A 21,091-nucleotide genomic window follows, 5' to 3' on the forward strand; every position below is an offset into this window, starting at 1 on the left:
GTAAAGAAACAACAGGAAAGAGAGCACTTTGTTTGTAAACAAGAGTTAGGAAATTAATGCAAGTCACATCGTACACACGACTGTTTGCCGACCTACCTAACTTCACCCAGCCTAACCTAAATGCAACCCAATCTAGCCCATCCTAACCTAGCCCATCCCAACCTAGCCCATCCCAACCTAGCCCATCCCAACCTAGCCCATCCCAACCTAGCCCATCCCAACCTAGCCCATCCCAACCTAGACCATCCCAACCAAACCCATCCCAACCTAGACCATCCCAACCAAACCCATCCCAACCAAACCCATCCCAACCAAACCCATCCCAACCAAACCCATCCCAACTTAGACCATCCTAACCAAACCCATCCCAACCAAACCCATCCCAACCTATACTATCCCAACCTATACTATCCCAACCTAGCCCCTCCCAACCTAGCCCCTCCCAACCTAGCCCCTCCCAACCTAGCCCCTCCCAACCTAGCCCATCCCAACCTAGACCATCCCAACCTAGACCATGCCAACCTAGACCATCCCAACCTAGACCATCCCACCCTAGACCATCCCAACCTAGACCATCCCAACCTAGACCATCCTAACCTAGACCATCCCAACCTAGACCATGCCAACCTAGACCATCCCAACCTAGACCATCCCAACCTAGACCATCCCAACCTTATCCAAATCAACCTAACCTAAGCCAGTAGAGACTAATGAAACCTAACCTAATACTGTACAGCCTAACAAAACTATACATATAGTTTTAACAAGCAGAATATGAGCTTTGTCAAATCATCTTGTATATAATAGGACCTTAAACCCCCCCCCCCCCCCTAGAAAACTTCTGCTCCTGTGTCCTCTAATTTAAAAAATAGAATAATTATATCAACGTGTATTGCATTTATGGACTTGGAGAAATTATATGATTAAACTAATAGAGGGGAGTCTTTGGATAGTAATGCGTCTGTACCGTGTTGAAGGGATTACCCGTGACTGATCTGTGATCAGTTGCCAGAGTCTCTACCACCACGGCCTAACAGGGGGACACACATTAGGTGAAACTTGATGAGAAAGGTTGGTGGTGGTAGTGGCCTGCAAGCCCACACATCCATCTCAGAGTGGCTAATTTGGCACTTCCTATATTAACCAGTCTAATTCCGTATCAGAAATTTCAACCTTCTCTTCTGGCAATATTTGTTATACAGTACAGTACTTGCGGGAAGAAGGTTGAACAGTTATTGGCCTCTGATATTCGTATAGTCTGCTCTGTATTTATGGCGCCTCTACTCTACCCTGAAACTATTGTACACTTCCATATCTTTGTTGCAACCTGTCATCCTAAAATGGTAAGTTCTTGGTTGAACATATAAAATATGCACCATGTCAAAGAACAAGGGGTTAAATTTAATGAAAAACCATTTTCTGGACGAGTCCCGTCGGCTCCCTGAAGCTAATTGAACTGATTTGTGCTATATTAGTTTGGGGTCATCAGTCACACGACATCTTATGCCTACAGGAAACCACGAGCCAGAACCTGGTCCCCCCCAGAGAGGCACAGGGAGCAATGGCAATGGCCTTCATTAAAAATATGTCATAATTTGCATCGACTGGGGAAGGACCCAGAAAGGTAATCGAATCAAAACAGACCACTGACTGCTTAAACTGTGCAATCTACATCCAAAAATATCAAAATAACTAACCTAGAAAGATACCAAACAAGCAGCCCACCACTCCAGTTCTTGAACGAAAAAAAAATGGAGGAAGGGAGCGTGTCAGGGAGCCTCAGGGACTCGCCCAGAAAATGGAGGTTCATTACGTTCAATGCTGGTTTTCTGTGGGGAGCCCCGTCGGTTCCCTGAAGCTAATAACCCAAAGATAAGTAAAAGGAGGAACTTTCCCAGGAGGCGGCAGAACCGCATGTCTCAAGACGAAGAGACAGACAGCCGAGACAGATGGCCGCGACAAATGGCCGCGACAGACGGCCCAAAGCCACACACAGCCGGGAAGGAACCAGAACGTTCACAAGATACCTGATGGCCAGGATACCGTTCGATCTCAAACTCCTGCGTCTGAATGTCTACCTAAGACAATTCCAAAAACCGTTGCGAGAGCAGCATACAGTGGAACCTCGGTTTTTGGATGCCCCTGATTTCATATTTTTTTATTCTTGTACTCAATTTCTTTGAAAAATTTGATATGGTACTCGTTGCTTGCCTCGGTTTTCGGAGTTCGTTTATACTGTACATGTACGGGTCCACCGAGCGGGTGGCTTTCAGTGTACCAGTGTCTCCCGCCTAGCCACTGCACAAAGTGCAATAAGGCGCTCTGAGAGTTGTGCTATTTTTTAATTGGGCTATATTTGAATGTTTTTTAATGTTTTCATCACTGTTTTTAAATGAAAAAGGTCGAGTGTGGAAACATTTTGACATTAACTTTACCTGAACATTTATAAACACAACAAAAATGTCCTTAACAACTGCACTATAAAGTTTTTGCCAAAACCAGGTGAACGGTGCAGTGGTTAGTGATGATCGCGTTTGAATTCTTTGTGAAGTTTTTTTTTTTTTTTTTTCCTCCTTTTTTTTTTTGGTTTCTGAACATAAAAGTTCTTATTATATATCATGCCATGGGTTCCAAAAAAGTCAGTGGTAATGTTCAACCTCAGAAAATAGTTGAGAGGATGACATAGAGAAAAAACAAGAGATCATTCATAGTGAGACAATGTAATGTCTCACTACAGACAAGTGTTAAAACATAGGGAAAACAAGTGTCTATGGACAGATTCTTAGTAAGACAAGCAAGCAGTGAGCCACAACCAGGTCCTAGTGGTATGCCTGCAAAACATAAGAGAGACAGTACCTCAAGAATGTCATCACTGCTATTATAATGGAAGGGGACTCCCCTTCCAAACACTAACACCTCTCCTCCTTCCCCCTTCCTCACAGACTTCCACATACCAACAAGTCCTCAATAAATGTAAGGTATCTAAGAGTCTTATTCAGTATAAAATGTAATTTTTTTTTTAATATATTTGATGGTGTGGAATGGATTAATTAAATTTACATTCAATTATGGGAAATTCATTTCAATTACGGGAAAATGTTTCGGTTTTTGTATTTTTGGCTTTCGTACCATCTCTGGAAACAGATTAAATACGAAAACTGAGGTACCACTGTACTTCCAAACGTCATGGGCATGGGTAGAATGCAGGCTGGACTTTATGACACTGTGGACAACCTGAGACACAGGACCCCTGGAATAGGGAACCAGGAAAACCGGATCTACCCAAAGAGCATCCACCATCACAGAACCAGTGGCCTGCAGGTAGCGGCGTAAAGCCACTACCGGACACAACACGTGATGCACCCCTGGCCTACCCAACCAAGCATTCACAACCAACAGGCCCCCCTCTAGAAGCCAGCCATCTCATTCTTCGACATAAGAAGATTGCAAATGAACAAAACAACCAACAGGACCAAACAAACAGAACCCCCTGCATTGGAGGAGAGCATGAAGCTCCTCAACCCGAACCCCAGAGACCAAGGCCATCCAAAAGCAATCTCTAACCGAAGGTTCCACAACAAAGTGAGAAGAAAGAAAAGAAAAAACACGGTCTAAAGACCAAGAAGGCTCAGGTGATGCATGAGGAGGCCGGAAGAGTAAGAATGCATGTGAAAGCTTACGGAACGGAGTGGAAGTAACATCCACCCCGAACACATGCTGCAGCGGCGCCGCCAACACCGCGCGATAATAAGCGACAGTATTATGCATGAGATACAAATCCAGAAAAAGCCGAGAGAGAGAGGACAAAACAACCTGGTCCAAAATCAACATAGACCTTCAATGAGAAAGTGACGGAAAGACCGCCAAGAAACTTTATACTGTCACTAGGAAGAAGACCGAACATGGGTCACCATCAAAGAAGCCACCTGATCACCCATATAATTGGCGAACCTGATCACCAGCAGTATTGCAAACCAACAAGGTACCTCATTGGCCCAACCTGCTGAAAGAGGCAGAGCCGTGGAAAAACTGCCCGAACTTGGACACTGAGCAAGCAGTGCCTGAAACCAAGGCTGGGTCAGGCACCATGGAGCCAGGAGAGCCACTCATCCTCGATATGAATCCAGCCAAACCAGAGCAGTCCAAGTGGAGCCGGATCACCAAGCCCCAAGGAAGCCGGATCCATCACAGCGCCTGCAACACAGCCGCAAACAGTCACACCGTGCTATGAACTCAAAGGAAGGATGGCACCCAATGCCCCTGGCCTGCTTGGCGAGCGCTGGTCACAAAGACCCAACCAAGAGATGGGGTGTCCGTGAACATATTAAGTGAGGGGGAGAGAAGGCGCCATGACACCGAACCCCAAAAACCCGAAGAGGTAGCAGGAGATGCAGCAACCGGTGCAAGGACACCAGAGAATGAACCCAGCAATCGCGAGAGCGACGAAAGAGGCAGCTCCGAAGATACCAGAACTGCATCCGAAGTCAAACACTGCTCAATGGATAAACCAGCAGGGCAAAGTTCAGGCTCCCACATAGCTGCTCAAGCAACCAGATATGACATGGCTGATCTCATTGAGGCCTTGAAAATAGTGAACAAATTAGAAGATATTAATACAGACCACTTCTTTAATGGTCAAATGTAATGCATGGAAGGGGCAACAGCTTTGAGCTCAACATGCCATAATATAGTATAGAAGAAGAGGCTTTTCACCGATAAGGTTACAAACCCATGGAAGTGCCTATTTGCCAAAGTCATGAATACCAAGACAAGTACAGTACTTCAAGTTAAAATTCAGTTTAGAAAAAAATCCTTAGGAGTTGTGGGGAAAGAACTCTGAGAAACCACCAGCTTCCTTACTGTCCCTGCTGAGACCACTAGACATATGGCCCTCGGTTTAATTCTGGTAAATATTGTAAGCATTTTATTATTTTATTATTTTAATATTCTAAATGCACCAGTTATACCATACAATAATAATATACAATTTGCAGTAAAAATACTCCCACAAATTTTGTGATAGAGTATAAAAAAAATAATAAATCTTGATAGTTTAAACAATCGAGGTTCCACTGTACATCCCAAATTCTATTTTCTCTTCCATCACTTGCAGTCCTAAATCATAGTCCTGGTATACCTGGAGCATACCTGGAGAGGATTTAGTAAATTCTATTCACCAGAGCCCAGCCTGGGGCCAGTCTCTACTTGTGATAACTTAGTCCAACAAGCTATTGCATGGAGCGACCCACAGGCCCACATATTAACCACAACTCAGTTGGTCCAACACTTCTTGCAGGAGCCTGACAGCTCAGTGGACAGCGCTCGGTATTCATAGTCGTGAGGTTCCGGGTTTGATCCCCGGTGGAGGCGGAAACAAATGGGCAGTCTCTCTTTCACCCTAATGCACCTGTTCACCTAGCAGTAAATAGGTACCTGGGAATTAGAAAGCTGCTAAGGGCTACTTCCTGGGGGTGTGTAACAAAAAGGAGGGCTGGTCGAGGACTGGGACGCTGAGCCCCGAAATCATCTCCAGATAACCTCAAGATACTGTAGAACTTATCTAATTGCCACTTGAAGAAGTCTACCTTTGTTCCGGCAATATTTCTAATGCTTGCTCTGAGAGTATTGAACAGCCATGGGCCTCTAACTGATTGATGAAGATTAAGCCACCTAGAGGTAGCATGGGTATCAGTAGCCCACAAGACTTCTGGTGTTCATAGTGCTCTCTAATTGTGCCTCCTATGGCAACTCTATCCTCACTGGTTCTATTCTGCATTTTCTTCCGTATCTTTTGCTCCAGTATGTTGTTAGTATACTGAGCAAATTTGGGACCTGGCCTTCATGTATCTTTTATGTATTGTACTGTATACAGGGGTATTTTATTTGATACTTCTCTTGTCTCCTTTCCAAAGTACATTTTAAAGGTACCAAGATGATCCCAATAATATAGGTGCTTCATCGTGTCTATGGGTGCTGTATATGCTCTCTGTATTCCCACTATTTCAGAAATCTCTCCTGCTCTGAAAGGTAAAGTGAATACCAAGCCATACTAAAGATGGGACAGCACAAAATAATTAAATAGTTAAGTATTAACATTGCTGTGGAATCCCTTGATTTGACCATTCTCATTATCCATCTTCTCATTTTCTTAGCTAACACTATATTTGCTTGGTTATGTTCACTAAATATCAGGTCATCAGAGATCATAATTCCCATATCATTTATATGTTGTTTTCCTTCTATGAGTAGGTCTGATTGTATCTTGTACTCTTCATTTTGTTCATCATTCCCACTGTACCAAAGTACTGTACAGTACTGTACTTGGAACTTAACACGTTTTTGTTTTTTTTGGCAGGGATATTCCCTTGCGGGCCCTAAGCCTCTGGCTGGCCCACTAAATGATGCTTGTTTCTGTTTTAATTGGGTGGAGTATGAGTATTTATGATTTTTATCACTGTTAAACAATGTTTTCCACTTCCTTCAAAGACTTCATTAATATCAGCTTATAGTTTTCAGTTTTTTCTACAGAGGAAATTTTCATGCTGATAAACAAATTTTTACGGTAAGAACAAAACAATCTGGTCCAAAATCAACGAAGACCTTCAATGAGAAAGTGACGGAAAGACCGCCAAGCAAAAATGCTGATTTTTGCGTTGTCTACAAATGATGCCTTGAAGATGTGACTAGTATTTTTGTCTATATTATATCTGATATAAGAATGAGAGAGCAGTGGTGCAAGGACTGTGCCCTTGGCTACAGAACTTTTCACTGCACTTTGACTTGACTTTGAGTCTCTGCATTCTTGTGTGATATAAACTTAAAACTCCAACACACTACTTTACCCATTATTCTTACTGACCTCATTTTATGGACTAAATGTGACTCCATGGTCACAATTATCAAGTGCCTTTGCAAAGTCTATATACAACATATGCATTTTATTTTTCTTCTAATGCTTCCATGATTTTGTCATAGTGGTTTAATAATTGTGAAAGAAAAAATCTTACTGCTCTAAATCCATGTTGATCTGGGTTGAGAAGTTCATTGTTTTCCCACAAAACTGGAGATTTGAGTCCTAATCGCTCTTTCAAACATTTTTATTATGCATGATGTTTGTGCAACTGGGCTAAAGTCTTTTGTTAAAGCTTTACTGGTAACAGACTCATATTTCAAACAAGATCCTTCTCATTATTACCAAGATATTTTGCAGTCTATTCTTTGCACTGCTAAACAACTTTTCTTAACAAATGTGGCAGGCCAAAACCTTTTTCCGAATGATATCTCCAGTTTCATGTTAAAAATATCTATTCCAGTCTTTACGTCTTATTCAATTCTTCACACACTGCCATAATTCATTGACACCTATTAAATCCATCTGGCAACCACACACTCCCTTCACTGAATGTGGTATTTCACCAATGGTGCAACTGATGTTAGTGTTTATCTTTCCATTTTTTTCTCACCAGCTTAATTGTCAGTCACTTTAAAACAGAAGAACTCAAAGTTCTCACACACTTAGTGAGTACATTTTCCCCAGAGCCACTTCATCTCTGGAGCACAGGCCTATAGTTATAACAATAATGAGAAACTCCACTAATGGTTCTATTGTTTGGGACAGGAAGTCAGCTCTTGTCATTGTTCTTATGAAGCCACATTGAACTTTTGTCTTAGATTTCAAGTAATGTTTTTCAAAGTTTGTGTTTTTATTTATATAGTCGAGGACAGGAAGGGTATAATTTGGTTTATCGAGGCATCCCCAAGACTAGCAACTGACATTCCCCAGGATGCAATCCACAACAGTTGCTTAATTCCCTAGGTACCTTGACCACCGCTGTCACACTGCCAGCCACCACCGCTGTCACACTGCCAGCCACCACCACCGCTGTCACACTGCCAGCCACCACCACCGCTGTCACGCTGCCAGCCACCACCACTGTCACACTGCCAGCCACCACCGCTGTCACGCTGCCAGCCACCACCGCTGTCACGCTGCCAGCCACCACCGCTGTCACGCTGCCAGCCACCACCGCTGTCACGCTGCCAGCCACCACCGCTGTCACGCTGCCAGCCACCACCACCGCTGTCACGCTGCCAGCCACCACCACCGCTGTCACACTGCCAGCCACCACCACCGCTGTCACACTGCCAGCCACCACCACCGCTGTCACACTGCCAGCCACCACCGTCAATGTCACACTGCCAGCCACCACCGTCAATGTCACACTGCCAGCCACCACCGTCAATGTCACACTGCCAGCCACCACCGTCAATGTCACACTGCCAGCCACCACCGCTGTCACACTGCCAGCCACCACCGCTGTCACACTGCCAGCCACCACCGTCAATGTCACACTGCCAGCCACCACCGTCAATGTCACACTGCCAGCCACCACCGTCAATGTCACACTGCCAGCCACCACCGTCAATGTCACACTGCCAGCCACCACCGTCAATGTCACACTGCCAGCCACCACCGTCAATGTCACACTGCCAGCCACCACCGTCAATGTCACACTGCCAGCCACCACCGTCAATGTCACACTGCCAGCCACCACCGTCAATGTCACACTGCCAGCCACCACCGTCAATGTCACACTGCCAGCCACCACCGTCAATGTCACACTGCCAGCCACCACCGTCAATGTCACACTGCCAGCCACCACCGTCAATGTCACACTGCCAGCCACCACCGTCAATGTCACACTGCCAGCCACCACCGTCAATGTCACACTGCCAGCCACCACCGTCAATGTCACACTGCCAGCCACCACCGTCAATGTCACACTGCCAGCCACCACCGTCAATGTCACACTGCCAGCCACCACCGTCAATGTCACACTGCCAGCCACCACCGTCAATGTCACACTGCCAGCCACCACCGTCAATGTCACACTGCCAGCCACCACCGTCAATGTCACACTGCCAGCCACCACCGTCAATGTCACACTGCCAGCCACCACCGTCAATGTCACACTGCCAGCCACCACCACCGCTGTCACACTGCCAGCCACCCCCACCGCTGTCACACTGCCAGCCACCCCCACCGCTGTCACACTGCCAGCCACCACCGCTGTCACACTGCCAGCCACCACCGTCAATGTCACACTGCCAGCCACCACCGCTGTCACACTGCCAGCCACCACCACCGCTGTCACACTGCCAGCCACCACCACCGCTGTCACACTGCCAGCCACCACCACCGCTGTCACACTGCCAGCCACCACCACCGCTGTCACACTGCCAGCCACCACCACCGCTGTCACACTGCCAGCCACCACCACCGCTGTCACACTGCCAGCCACCACCACCGCTGTCACACTGCCAGCCACCACCACCGCTGTCACACTGCCAGCCACCACCACCGCTGTCACACTGCCAGCCACCACCACCGCTGTCACACTGCCAGCCACCACCACCGCTGTCACACTGCCAGCCACCACCACCGCTGTCACACTGCCAGCCACCACCACCGCTGTCACACTGCCAGCCACCACCACCGCTGTCACACTGCCAGCCACCACCACCGCTGTCACACTGCCAGCCACCACCACCGCTGTCACACTGCCAGCCACCACCACCGCTGTCACACTGCCAGCCACCACCACCGCTGTCACACTGCCAGCCACCACCACCGCTGTCACACTGCCAGCCACCACCACCGCTGTCACACTGCCAGCCACCACCGTCAATGTCACACTGCCAGCCACCACTGCTGTCACACTGCCAGCCACCACCACCGCTGTCACACTGCCAGCCACCACCACCGCTGTCACACTGCCAGCCACCACCACCGCTGTCACACTGCCAGCCACCACCACCGCTGTCACACTGCCAGCCACCACCACCGCTGTCACACTGCCAGCCACCACCACCGCTGTCACACTGCCAGCCACCACCACCGCTGTCACACTGCCAGCCACCACCACCGCTGTCACACTGCCAGCCACCACCACCGCTGTCACACTGCCAGCCACCACCACCGCTGTCACACTGCCAGCCACCACCACCGCTGTCACACTGCCAGCCACCACCGTCAATGTCACACTGCCAGCCACCACCGTCAATGTCACACTGCCAGCCACCACCGTCAATGTCACACTGCCAGCCACCACCGTCAATGTCACACTGCCAGCCACCACCGTCAATGTCACACTGCCAGCCACCACCACTGTCACACTGCCAACCACCACAGCTGTCACACTGCCAACCACCACAGCTGTCACACTGCCAACCACCACAGCTGTCACACTGCCAACCACCACAGCTGTCACACTGCCAGCCACCACCGCTGTCACACTGCCAACCACCACAGCTGTCACACTGCCAACCACCACAGCTGTCACACTGCCAACCACCACCGCTGTCACACTGCCAGCCACCACCGCTGTCACACTGCCAGCCACCACCGCTGTCACACTGCCAACCACCACAGCTGTCACACTGCCAACCACCACAGCTGTCACACTGCCAGCCACCACCGCTGTCACACTGCCAGCCACCACCGCTGTCACACTGCCAGCCACCACCGCTGTCACACTGCCAGCCACCACCGCTGTCACACTGCCAACCACCACCGCTGTCACACTGCCAACCACCACCGCTGTCACACTGCCAACCACCACCGCTGTCACACTGCCAACCACCACCGCTGTCACACTGCCAACCACCACCGCTGTCACACTGCCAGCCACCACAGCTGTCACACTGCCAACCACCACAGCTGTCACACTATAAATTTTGATAATTAGGTGGTACATTCATTCAGACAAAGCCACTAACACGTGCTGTGTTTCAGGCTCAGTATGAACACAGCTCGCGGCTGATAGTTCACTCAGTAAAGCTAATGAAGCGTCCTGGGGTCAGGGGTCGTCGTCGCCCCGCACCACACTAACTACCTCCTTCCAGCCTACCACGTAGGCCGAGTTAGGCGAGGCCCCACCCGTCACGGAGCGTCACGTAACACAGGTGATGGAACTACACCACTCGTCACAACCTTCAACACCGAGACCCGTACAGTGACACCAGTGACGGCTCTTGAGAGACCACTGTAGCTAAGGCAGGAGAGATACCAGGAGGGAGAGAGAGAGAGGAAGGCAAGTGGTGAAGGAGAAGAGGAAGAACAGAAATGGCAGAGAAGAGAAGAATGAGAAACAGGGAAGGGAAAGAGGAGGAAGGGAAGTAGAGAAGGACAAGGCAAGGATAAGGAAAGGAAGGAATAGTGGAAGAGGGAGGTGTATACACACTATGTTGTACAGGAGAGAGAATAGTGAAAATGGAGAAAGAGAAATAAAGAGAGAAAATAAAGACCAGAGAGGAAAGACAAGAGTGAGAAAGATGGAGAAAAATTTAATGTGAGTGTTTCTTGAGAAAGAATGGAAGATGGGAAAGAGAGTAGGTAAGATTAGATTGAGCCATAGTGAATGAGATAGATATAGAGCAGGGTAGAGACACAGACAGCGAGATAGATGGAGTGATAGATGGATAGGGATATGCAGAGGGAGAAGAAAAGATGGAGAGGAAGAGATAGGTTGAGAGATAAGAGATAGAGAAAGATACGGAGATATAGAGAGACGGAGAGGTAGAGAGTGTGATACGGAGAGAGAGGTAGAGAGAGAGAGAGACGAAGAGAGAGGTAGAGAGAGAGAGATACGTAGAGAGTGGGAGAGAGAGAGAGAGAGAGGGGCTGGGTCGTGACTCACCGCAGGAACAGATGGTCCGCCTGCTGCTTGACCCGCTTCAACTGCCTGCCGAAGTTCATGGTGTGTGGGTGGAGTGGTCTCACACCACCTGGCAGACCATCGGGGCAGGAACTGGTGCCTGAGAGGGCCAAAATGAGGGAGTGTGGAGGCGGAGGGAGCAGCCTGGGCCATCACCCGAGCAGGACTGGCGTGTGTTTACCTCGGGGGAGGCCGCCTTCTCCCTCCCTCCTCCGCCACCCTCTTATACCCCTCCTCTCCTCTCCTATGGCCTCCCCGGTCCCTATTTACTGCCCATTGTTTCCTCTAAATTTAATAAGATGTGGAAAATAAATGTCAATAGGTAATGCGAGGTTGTGATTGGCCAGGAGGAGGCGGAGGCAGCCAATCAAAACTCAGCTTTAGGAATGTCCGGGAAGGGAGTGCCCAGACAGTAATTATGGCGCCATATTCAAACACTAATTACCCCCTCAACCCACATGATCAAATACACATTACAAAATTGAAATAAAATAAATGAATAATGAAATAAGTTATCCTTTAATTATATCCGTTTAAAGCTGCGATGATGGGTTAAGGAGAGAGAGGATATTATGAGTTTCATGAGCAAGGAGATGAAGGGGCGTCGCCAGGAGGGGCGCCCAGGGTCTCTGTAATTCCTCGTGTGGTTTCTTCTTGTTTGCGATGAAGGCCCAATCCTTCAATCCCAATCCCTCCCGCTTCTTTATTATCTTTCAACACTCATTTCTTGATTGACCCATTCCTACATGGCGAATACCTGCAGCTGCATTAATCCATATTTGTTTTTATTTTTTTATTTTTGTTATTTGATTAAGCTGATATAAGTCAATTATACGTTAGGCCTACATGCAGCTATAACTGATTCGGTGTGTCAGGGGGACAAGTATCCAGTGTATAATATAATAATAATTCATTGTGTCGGGGGACAGGCAGCCAGAGTGTATTCATACACGTTAGGCTTATATGGATGTCCCCCCCCCCCCAAAAGATCGAATTACGGACCCCGCCCACGATGCAACCCCACAACAAGCTGACTAGCTCCTGAGTACCCTGCTTAGTGCTAGGTGAACAGATGTATCAGGTGAAAGGAACTTGTGCTATGGTATTTGTGCTTGGGGTTCTACTACCTAAAATCATTTACGTCCTCTAATTACTCAACACAAAGCTGCTATTAGGACAATATCTAACTCTGGCCCCAGACATCACTCGGTACCCTTACTCAAATCTCTGAATATGTTAGATATTAAGTCACTGCACATTATTAATATGAATAATATTCATATAATAATATGACTATGTTAGATATTAAGTCACTGAACACCGCCCCCATCCAGTGGGCAGCGGTGGATAGCTAGCTAGGTTACAATCAATCTTAGTTACTACCTACAGTTAGCAAACTGGGGATATTTGGTTAAAATTTCTGGTTCAAAATGATCTGCTACCAGAAATTTTAGCCAAATATCCCCAGTTTGCTAACTGTAGGTAGTAACTAAGAGTGATTGTAACACACCGCTGCCCACTGGATGGGGGGCGGTGTGCAGGACAAACATATCAATTGTGACACTAGCTCTCCACATATGTCAGTTGCTTAATTTAGAAACTGTACTTGTGGTCGATCTCGAACCCATATTGTTGATGTGACGACTTATACTGAATTTTGTAACTAGCTCATCAAGATTGTAACTTGCTTAGCTAAATGAATTGTGGGGTTCAGTCCCTGAGCCAATTATGTGCCTCTGTAACCCTTTCCACTACCGCCCACAAGATGGGTATGGGGTGCATAATAAATGAACTAAACTAAAAAAAAACTGCACATCCTCTCATGTGTATTTTATATATATATAACGCTGAACTGTAATATCAATCCTGACCTTAAAAGCTTCCTAGAAGATTGTAACAGATCCCATGAGCACCACACCAGAAACAAATACCTATTTGATATTCCAAGAGTACGACTTAATCAAACTAGAAATGCTTTACAAATCAAGGGACCCAGAATGTGGAATGACCTTCCCAATTATGTTAAAGACTGTACCTCTCCCAACCAGTTTAAGATAAAAACTAAGTGCTACCTAATTAACTCAATGTAACCTACCTCACCCCCAAAATGTCAACCCATGTCTTCTATTTTAAACAATGCTGTTTGTTGACCAATTTGTATTTTTGCTATTTTTTCTGCCATGTTCCCCCTTTTTTTATTTTTTTATTTCTCAACACAATTTATTATTTAATCTCAATTAGAATTAAGTTTTAGTCTTAGTGTTTTTCCTGCCCGAAACGCTTTGCGTAATAGTGGCTTTAGGCATTGTATGTACTAGCTCTATCTATAAATACACCAACGTTTTGTATCTCACCTTGTATGTATGTATGTACTTTACCTGAATAAATATTTGATTTGATTTGATTTTTGAAAAGTGCCCAACCATTTGTCCCGCCCTTTATTTGAACCCTGAATTCTTGATTGTGCATCGAGAACGAGTAAGTAATTATCAAAAGAAGGCACAAGCCGTTAAGGCTATATGTAGCACCATTAAATGTGCAGGATAATCATAGGGCGCTAAATATCACTAAGGACGCCAACATGAGAACTGAAATGCATAAAGCGAACGATATCAAAAGTATCCGATTCAACAAGAATTCTATTGGGGGACAAATGACCGCGAGGGACGGTCGGGAAGCAAGACACACGTTTGTTCTGGAAGTCAGGACATTCAAAGAAAAAGCCTCCAGATTTCTAGCTCCTGCCATTGCATTGCTCTTCAACAAATCACTTGAAGTCCAAACCTTTCCGGATATTCTAAAAAATGCGAGAGTAACCCCACTCCACAAATGTGGTGATCTCACTGATGTCAACAATTACAGACCTATCTCAATTTTGCCAACATTGTCAAAAATGGCCACAGCTTTTTGTAGAAAAGCGGTGGCATGAGTTGCTTGTGCTTTTATTAAATTCCTTCAAATTGATGTCTAACTTGAATTAATCATTACTTGATGTGAATATTTTGTTGAGTAAGGGTATGGAAACATGCTGAGTTACTGTATTTACTTTTTGAAGGTGAACATCCACATTTCTCCTTCATGTCCTCCCAGGCGTGCATTCTGGAGCCCGGTCTGTTGTGTCCCCTAGGCATGTCCCCAGGGGCCATGGTTCGTGCTCCCTACGAGTGGCCTGGCGTCGTCCTTGGCGGCGATGCCACGTGGCCAGGTTACAGTGGTCCTGTGCCCCTAGGGCCCGACCCTAGGGGCCCAAGCCTCGGTCGGCGTCGCCCACATGGCATGGCGCTCCGTGGAGCGCTTGCCCAGGGTTGTGTCTCGCTTCCTTCCTGTCCCTCTTGGGCGCTAAGCCATGTGGATTAGCGACGCGGCATTCCCTGGGGTGGGGCTTGGCCTGCCTTCGTGCCGCGCCCGGGCGTGCCCGCATGTGGGGGGCTTCCCTCACGCCCACGGGATGGAGATGCCCATGCCTGGTGATGGTGCTCCCGGTGGGCAGGCCCCTGAGGCTTCCTTGCCCTAGGGGCTGCCTCGGCGTCCAGGTTGGGCTTAACCGAGAGTCTACCCGTACTTCTGCTGGTTCTATGGTCCAGGCTGGGGGCCACTTCAGTTTCTATGGCCAGGCATGCAGAGGCTTGCTTGCCCTAGGCTGCCCCTAGGGCCCCGGTTCTGGGTTTTCCCGTTATGTTTTCAGGTGGCTGGCAGGTTCCTTTACCACGTGGGCCGGCGTCGCGCCTTGCGGGGGCGTTGCCCTCGCCCTAGGTTTCAAACTCCCCCCCCCCCTGTTTGGGGGTGACTCTGTGAGCCAGGGCGTGCTCAGGCGTGCCTGGTGTGCTTTGCGTTGTCGGGCCTGGCCTGTTTTCTTGCCTTCTCTGGGCCGCAAACCCTAAGGGCCCTGACGCGTCCTGGAGGGTGCCCGGCTTCCTTACGCCACAGGCTGGCGTCACCCCGCCGGTGGCATCGCCCCACGTGGTGGTGCCCCTCGTGGCCGGGTTTTCTGTGGTCTCTGCCCTAGACGTTGTCCCTAGGGGGCCCTGGCGTGCCCTGGAAGGCGTCCGGCGCCCTTACGCCCGCAGGCTGGCGTCAACCCGCCGGTCGCTTTGCCCCAGGTGGTGGTGCCCCACGTGGCCGGGCTTTCAGTGGCCCCTAGGCGCTATGCCTGGGGGGCCTGGGGCGCCCGGCTCCCTTACGCCAGCGGGCTGCCGTCATCCCGCCAACGGCCATAGCACGTCGAGAACTCTGCTTCTTGTCAGATCAGTGAAGTTAAGCAACGTTGGGTTTGGTTAGTACTTGGATGGGTGACCAACTGGGAACACCAATTGCTGTTGGCCATAATGTTTTGTAGCCGTGAGCGGCAGGCCTTGGGGGCCAGGTGGCCACGTGTCCCTCGCCCTTGGCGTCGGCCCTCCGGGCCCTGGCACGTTGTTAGGTGATGGTCTCCCCCCAGAGCGCTTGGTCTCCCTTACTCCCTGCCCGGTGTATCCCGGAAGTCTGGCGCCCCCCTAGTCGGTAGTTCCCAGGCGCTTGCCTGCCCAGTGTAGCCCAGCATGTTTGTTCCCAGACGTTTCGTCTGACCGGTGTAACCGGGTCTCCTGTAGTTTCTTTGGTTGCAGTGTACCAGACGTTTGTCTGCCGGTGTAGCCCGGAAGTACGGCGCCTCCTAGCCGGTAGTTCCTATAGGTGCTTACCTACCCAGTGTAGCCTGGCACGTTTGTTCCCAGATGTTTCGTCTGATTGATGTAGCCCGGAAGTTCGGCGCCTCCTAGCTGTTAGTTGCCAGGCGTCTGCCTGCCCAGTGTAGCCCGGTATGTTTGTTCCCAGACGTCTCGTCTGGCCGGTGTAGCCCAGCACGTTTGTTCCCAGACGTTTTCGTCTGGCCGGTGTAGCCCGGCACGTTAGTTCCCAGACGTTTCGTCTCATCGCTGTAGCACGGTTTTCCATGGCTTCCTCGGTTGCAGTGTACCAGATGTTGGTCTGCCCGGTGTAGCCCGGATGTATGGGCTCTTCTCCGTTGCAAGTTTTCAGCGCTTCGTATGACTGGTGTAGCCCGGAGGTTTCTAAGGGGCTAAGCCACTGGGTTCCCCTGGCATGCTGTCTGCGGGTGTGGTCTGGGTCCTTCCTACTGGCTGGGACGTCCTGCAGTCGTCCCGGCTGCCGGTCAGGTAAGATTCGTTCTAGCTGTAAGTGTCACAGGTTCAGGTTTCCGACGTCGACGTCGCAGCCGACGGTGCCAGCAGGTGATGTCCCTCCCGTTGACGGCTCAGATGTCGGTGTCCAGAAGCAGGCGTTGCAGTCGACCTTGAAGGGGGGGTGCCCCAGAGAGTTATGTTCTGGGGCATGGGTTTTTCTCCAGTAGGTGGCTATTATTTGCAACGCATTTGGGAGGAGGCCTGCCACCACCCCCCGCCCCCCTCACTGCCTCAGTCCTACCATCTAAGCTTCGACGCCCTGTCACCGTGCAGTCTGCCGCATGGGCGACTTATAATTGTTGCTGTTATTTATTATTTATTTGTGATCATTTATAAATATATAATTTATTACATTTTAGACTGTCAGTTATGATTTGTTTCATTACGCTGCAAATTTTACTGCAATTCGTAGCATTACTTAAGCCTCATGCCTATAAATTTCTATTATTTGGACTCGCAATTATGATTTGTATTTTCACATTTTAGTGAACGCGAGTCGAACGTCCCAGCGAGTTACGTTCTGGGGCACGTTTTCCTCAGACGGGGGCTATTATTCGAAGTGCATTCGGGAGGAGGCTGCCCCTCCCCTCCCTGTCTCAGTTATTCTACTAACTTAGGCTTTGACGCCCTGTCGTCGTGCAGCCTGCCCCCGTTTTGGTGATTTATAATTATTTATTATTTACATTATTTATTTATGATTATTCATAAAAATATAATTTATTATATTGTTAGACTTTCAGTTATGATTTGTATTAATATTCTGCAATTTATAGCATTGCCCAAGCCTCATGCCTATAAATTTGATATTTGGATTTGCACATGAGTTGTATTTAACACGGCGATTTATTGCCGCAATTTACGCATTGCGTAAGCTTCATGTTTAATTTATTATATTATTGGACTTTCAATTCGGATTTGTATTAAACTATTGCTTATTGCCATTGAGTCATTAAGTTAATTTCAGCTAAGATATGCTAGTTTACAGTGCATTCGGGTTGGGGTTGGTCATTTTTCTTCTGGTTATTTCGTCCTATTACTTTCGCAATTTTAACTTATCATATATTCTATATTGTGCATTATATTATGACCACTTATTCTTCTCTCGCTTCGGCAGTACATATTCTAAAATTGGATCGATGCAGAGAAGATTAGCATGGCCTTGCACAAGGATGACACACAAAATCGTGAAGCGTGCGTTACACATTTTTCTCCCAGCCTAAGCTTTGTGCTGTATTAACTTTGCAAATTCGTAATATTGGTTTTTACACAATTGCATGCATTAAATTCGGCTATTCTTAATTGTCAGTTTAATCCAGTCTTATTTTGAGCAATTTTGCTTACAGTTGGACATACTACTTCTGCCGCGGTTCTCCCTGTGCGCCGTTAGTTATTTACTATATTCATATATTTATTCAAACTCATATTTACGGCTAGTGTTATTTCTTTGTGCTACAGCTGTTTCGGCAGTAGCCTTACCAGCAACTAAGTTATTACAGTCAGCTCGTTACTTTCTTTATGGTAGCGAGTGCTATGCTGGCTGGCTTGTGTTGACCAGTCTGACACTGTTGGTTCTTTGATTGGGGCCTATGGGGACAGGCTCGGTGTGATATCATCCCCCAGGTCTTTCTCTCTATTTGGCTCTTGCAGGATTTTTACCTCCCAGGTGGTACCTTGCGTTCAGCTTCCTGCTCCCTTCGCCTAATTTCTTTACTTTACACTTTCCTGAGTTGAACTTTAGCAGCCCTTCTTCTAGACCTTTCCTCCAGCTTGCGCAGGTCTTCCTGTAGTAGCGAATGTTTGCGATTGCCTGCAAGATGACTTAGTATTGTTACAAGACGACTTCTGGATGCCTGCACGATGCCTCCTTGTTGGCGCTTTCCTGTTCCAGGATGATTACAAGATGATCTCCAGTTGGCGTCAGGACGACTTCAGGCCGAATCCCAGACGACTCCTTGCTGCTTTTCATGTTGACTGGTGGCGTTATATTTATTACTTTGTTATATATTTATTTAAAATAAATAAATAAATAAATGTTTATTTAGGTAAGGTACACACATACAAGAGATTTTACAAAGATTGATCAATTTATAAATAGAGCTAGTACATACAATGCCTAAAGCTACTATTACGCAAAGCGTTTTTTTTTTTTTTTGAGACATATACAAGAGCTGTTACATTCTTGTACAGCCACTAGTACGCGTAGCGTTTCGGGCAAGTCCCTGGAATACGATCCCCGCAGCGAAGAATCGTTTTTTCATCCAAGTACACATTTTACTGTTGCGTTAAACAGAGGCTACAGTTAAGGAATTGCGCCCAGTAAATCCTCTCCGGCCAGGATACGAACCCATGACATAGCGCTCGCGGAACGCCAGGCGAGTGTCTTACCACTACACCACGGAGACTAGTGGTAAGGCATGAAAAACATTAATGACTAAAGCTTAATACTAATTGAGTATAAAGAATAAAATGCGTTGAGAACAAATAAAAATAAAGATAAAAAAGGGGGAACATGGCTGAAAAAGCAGCACAAATACAATTAGGTCGAAAATAGCGTTGTTAAAAAAAAACAGACATGGGTTGACAATAGAGGGGTAAGGTAGGTTACAGGGAATTTATTAGGTAGTGCTTCGTTTTTATCTTAAACTGGTTGAGAGAGGTACAGTCTTTAACATGGTTGGGAAGGTCATTCCACATTCTGGGTCCCTTGATTTGTAGAGCATTTCTAGTTTGATTAAGTCGTACTCTTGGAATATCAAAACTGTATTTATTTCTGGTGTGGTGCTCATGGGTTCAGTTACAACCTTCAATGAAGCGTTTGAGGTCAGGATTGGCATTACAGTTCAGCGTTTTATATATGTATAATACACATGAGAGAATGCGCAGTGACTTAATATCTAACATATTCAGAGATTTGAGTAGGGGTACCGAGTCTAGGGCCAGAGTTAGATATTGTCCTAATAGCAGCTTTGTGTTGAGTAATTAGAGGACGTAAATGATTTTGGGTAGTAGAACCCCAAGCACAAATACCATAGTTGAGATATGGATAGATGAGGGAGTAATAGAGTCACCAGGGCAGGGCGGGGTACATAATATCTGATCTTAGAAAGAATGCCAACAGTTTTTGAAACTTTTTTTGATATATTTAGAATATGTCCCTGGAAATTCAGCTTCTGGACAATGAGAACGCCAAGGAATTTGCCATCTAATTTGTTACAAATTTGGGTATTGTTTATTTTGGGATTTATTTGATTAGAGGATTTATTGCCAAACTGAATATAGAAAGTTTTGTCAATGTTAAGGGTGAGTTTCTTGGCAGTTAGCCAAAGATGGACTTTATTTAGCTCAGTATTTACTGTGGCATTTAGAGCAAGGGGGTCAGGACTGGAGTAAATGAAGGTTGTGTCGTCAGCAAATAGAATTGGTTTGAGGTGTTGGGAGGCATTTGGAAGGTCATTAATGTAGATGAGAAAGAGGAGAGGGCCAATTTTGCTGCCCTGAGTAACACCAAATATTTAGTTCTTTTCTCTTCAGCTTGCGTTTAGGGTTGCCTCACTTCGCCCCCCCCCCTGCTATTATTTGCAATTATGTACTAGGCTATAAGCATACTCTTATTTTACTACGGGTGTACATTTTAAGTTGATTGGTTGTACTCAGTTAGACATGGACATGTTACATTTGTTAAGTCTTATTTATAGCCGCCTCATTTACACGTTCTGCAGAAATTAATTTACTTGTACTTCTACTACATAATAAATAAGCCCCCCATACTGTCGGTGTCTTTTTTTCCCCTGATCAGAAAATATTTGAAAAGCTAATCTACAAGCAGCTTTACTCTTATCTAGCCAAACTCAATATACTTAGCTCTTGCCAATATGATTTCTGACCCAATAAAAACACTAACAATGCACTTATTAGTATGATTAACTTGATACATGCAGCTCTTGATAAAAATGAGTTCCCTGTTGGGATATTTGTGGACTTACGTAAGGCTTTTGACACTGTCAACCACCAAAACCTTCTTCTTAAATTACATCATTATGGAGTCAGAGGTTACTCCCTGCAATACCTTCAGTCCTACCTTACTGACAGGCTCCAGTATGTTTCTGTGAATAATTCCATTTCTCCGACACTACCTATAAACATCGGTGTTCCACAGGGCAGCATACTTGGCCCTCTCCTCTTTCTCATCTACAT

At 47.0% G+C, this 21,091-nt stretch overlaps 1 protein-coding gene, 1 non-coding gene and 1 pseudogene across 5 annotated transcripts in view; 2 read left to right on the plus strand and 1 right to left on the minus strand.

Annotated features, from left to right (window-relative positions):
* Positions 1–12,009, minus strand: part of LOC123754680 (SH3 domain-binding protein 1) — a 151,481-nt gene extending 139,472 nt beyond the window's left edge. For 2 of the 4 annotated variants that reach the window (XM_069326248.1, XM_069326249.1), the window contains exon 1: positions 11,700–12,009. Coding sequence is in view for 2 of the 4 variants with exons in the window: in XM_069326246.1 (XP_069182347.1) it covers positions 11,700–11,758 (59 nt within the window). In the remaining 2 variants the exon portion in view is untranslated. The remainder of the gene's footprint in view (positions 1–11,699) is intronic. The other 2 variants (XM_069326246.1, XM_069326247.1) reach the window with 2 other exon arrangements.
* A 3,911-nt stretch (positions 12,010–15,920) lies between these two features.
* On the plus strand, positions 15,921–16,039 carry LOC123754712 (5S ribosomal RNA; annotated as a pseudogene).
* Positions 16,040–17,993: 1,954 nt separating this feature from the next.
* Positions 17,994–18,105, plus strand: LOC123754714 (U6 spliceosomal RNA). Its single transcript, XR_006772420.2, has one exon. It is a non-coding gene; the product is annotated as a U6 spliceosomal RNA (small nuclear RNA).
* Positions 18,106–21,091: the final 2,986 nt, after the last annotated feature.

Source organism: Procambarus clarkii, chromosome 18 (genome assembly GCF_040958095.1).
Source record: "Procambarus clarkii isolate CNS0578487 chromosome 18, FALCON_Pclarkii_2.0, whole genome shotgun sequence".
NCBI classification, from domain to species: domain Eukaryota; kingdom Metazoa; phylum Arthropoda; class Malacostraca; order Decapoda; family Cambaridae; genus Procambarus; species Procambarus clarkii.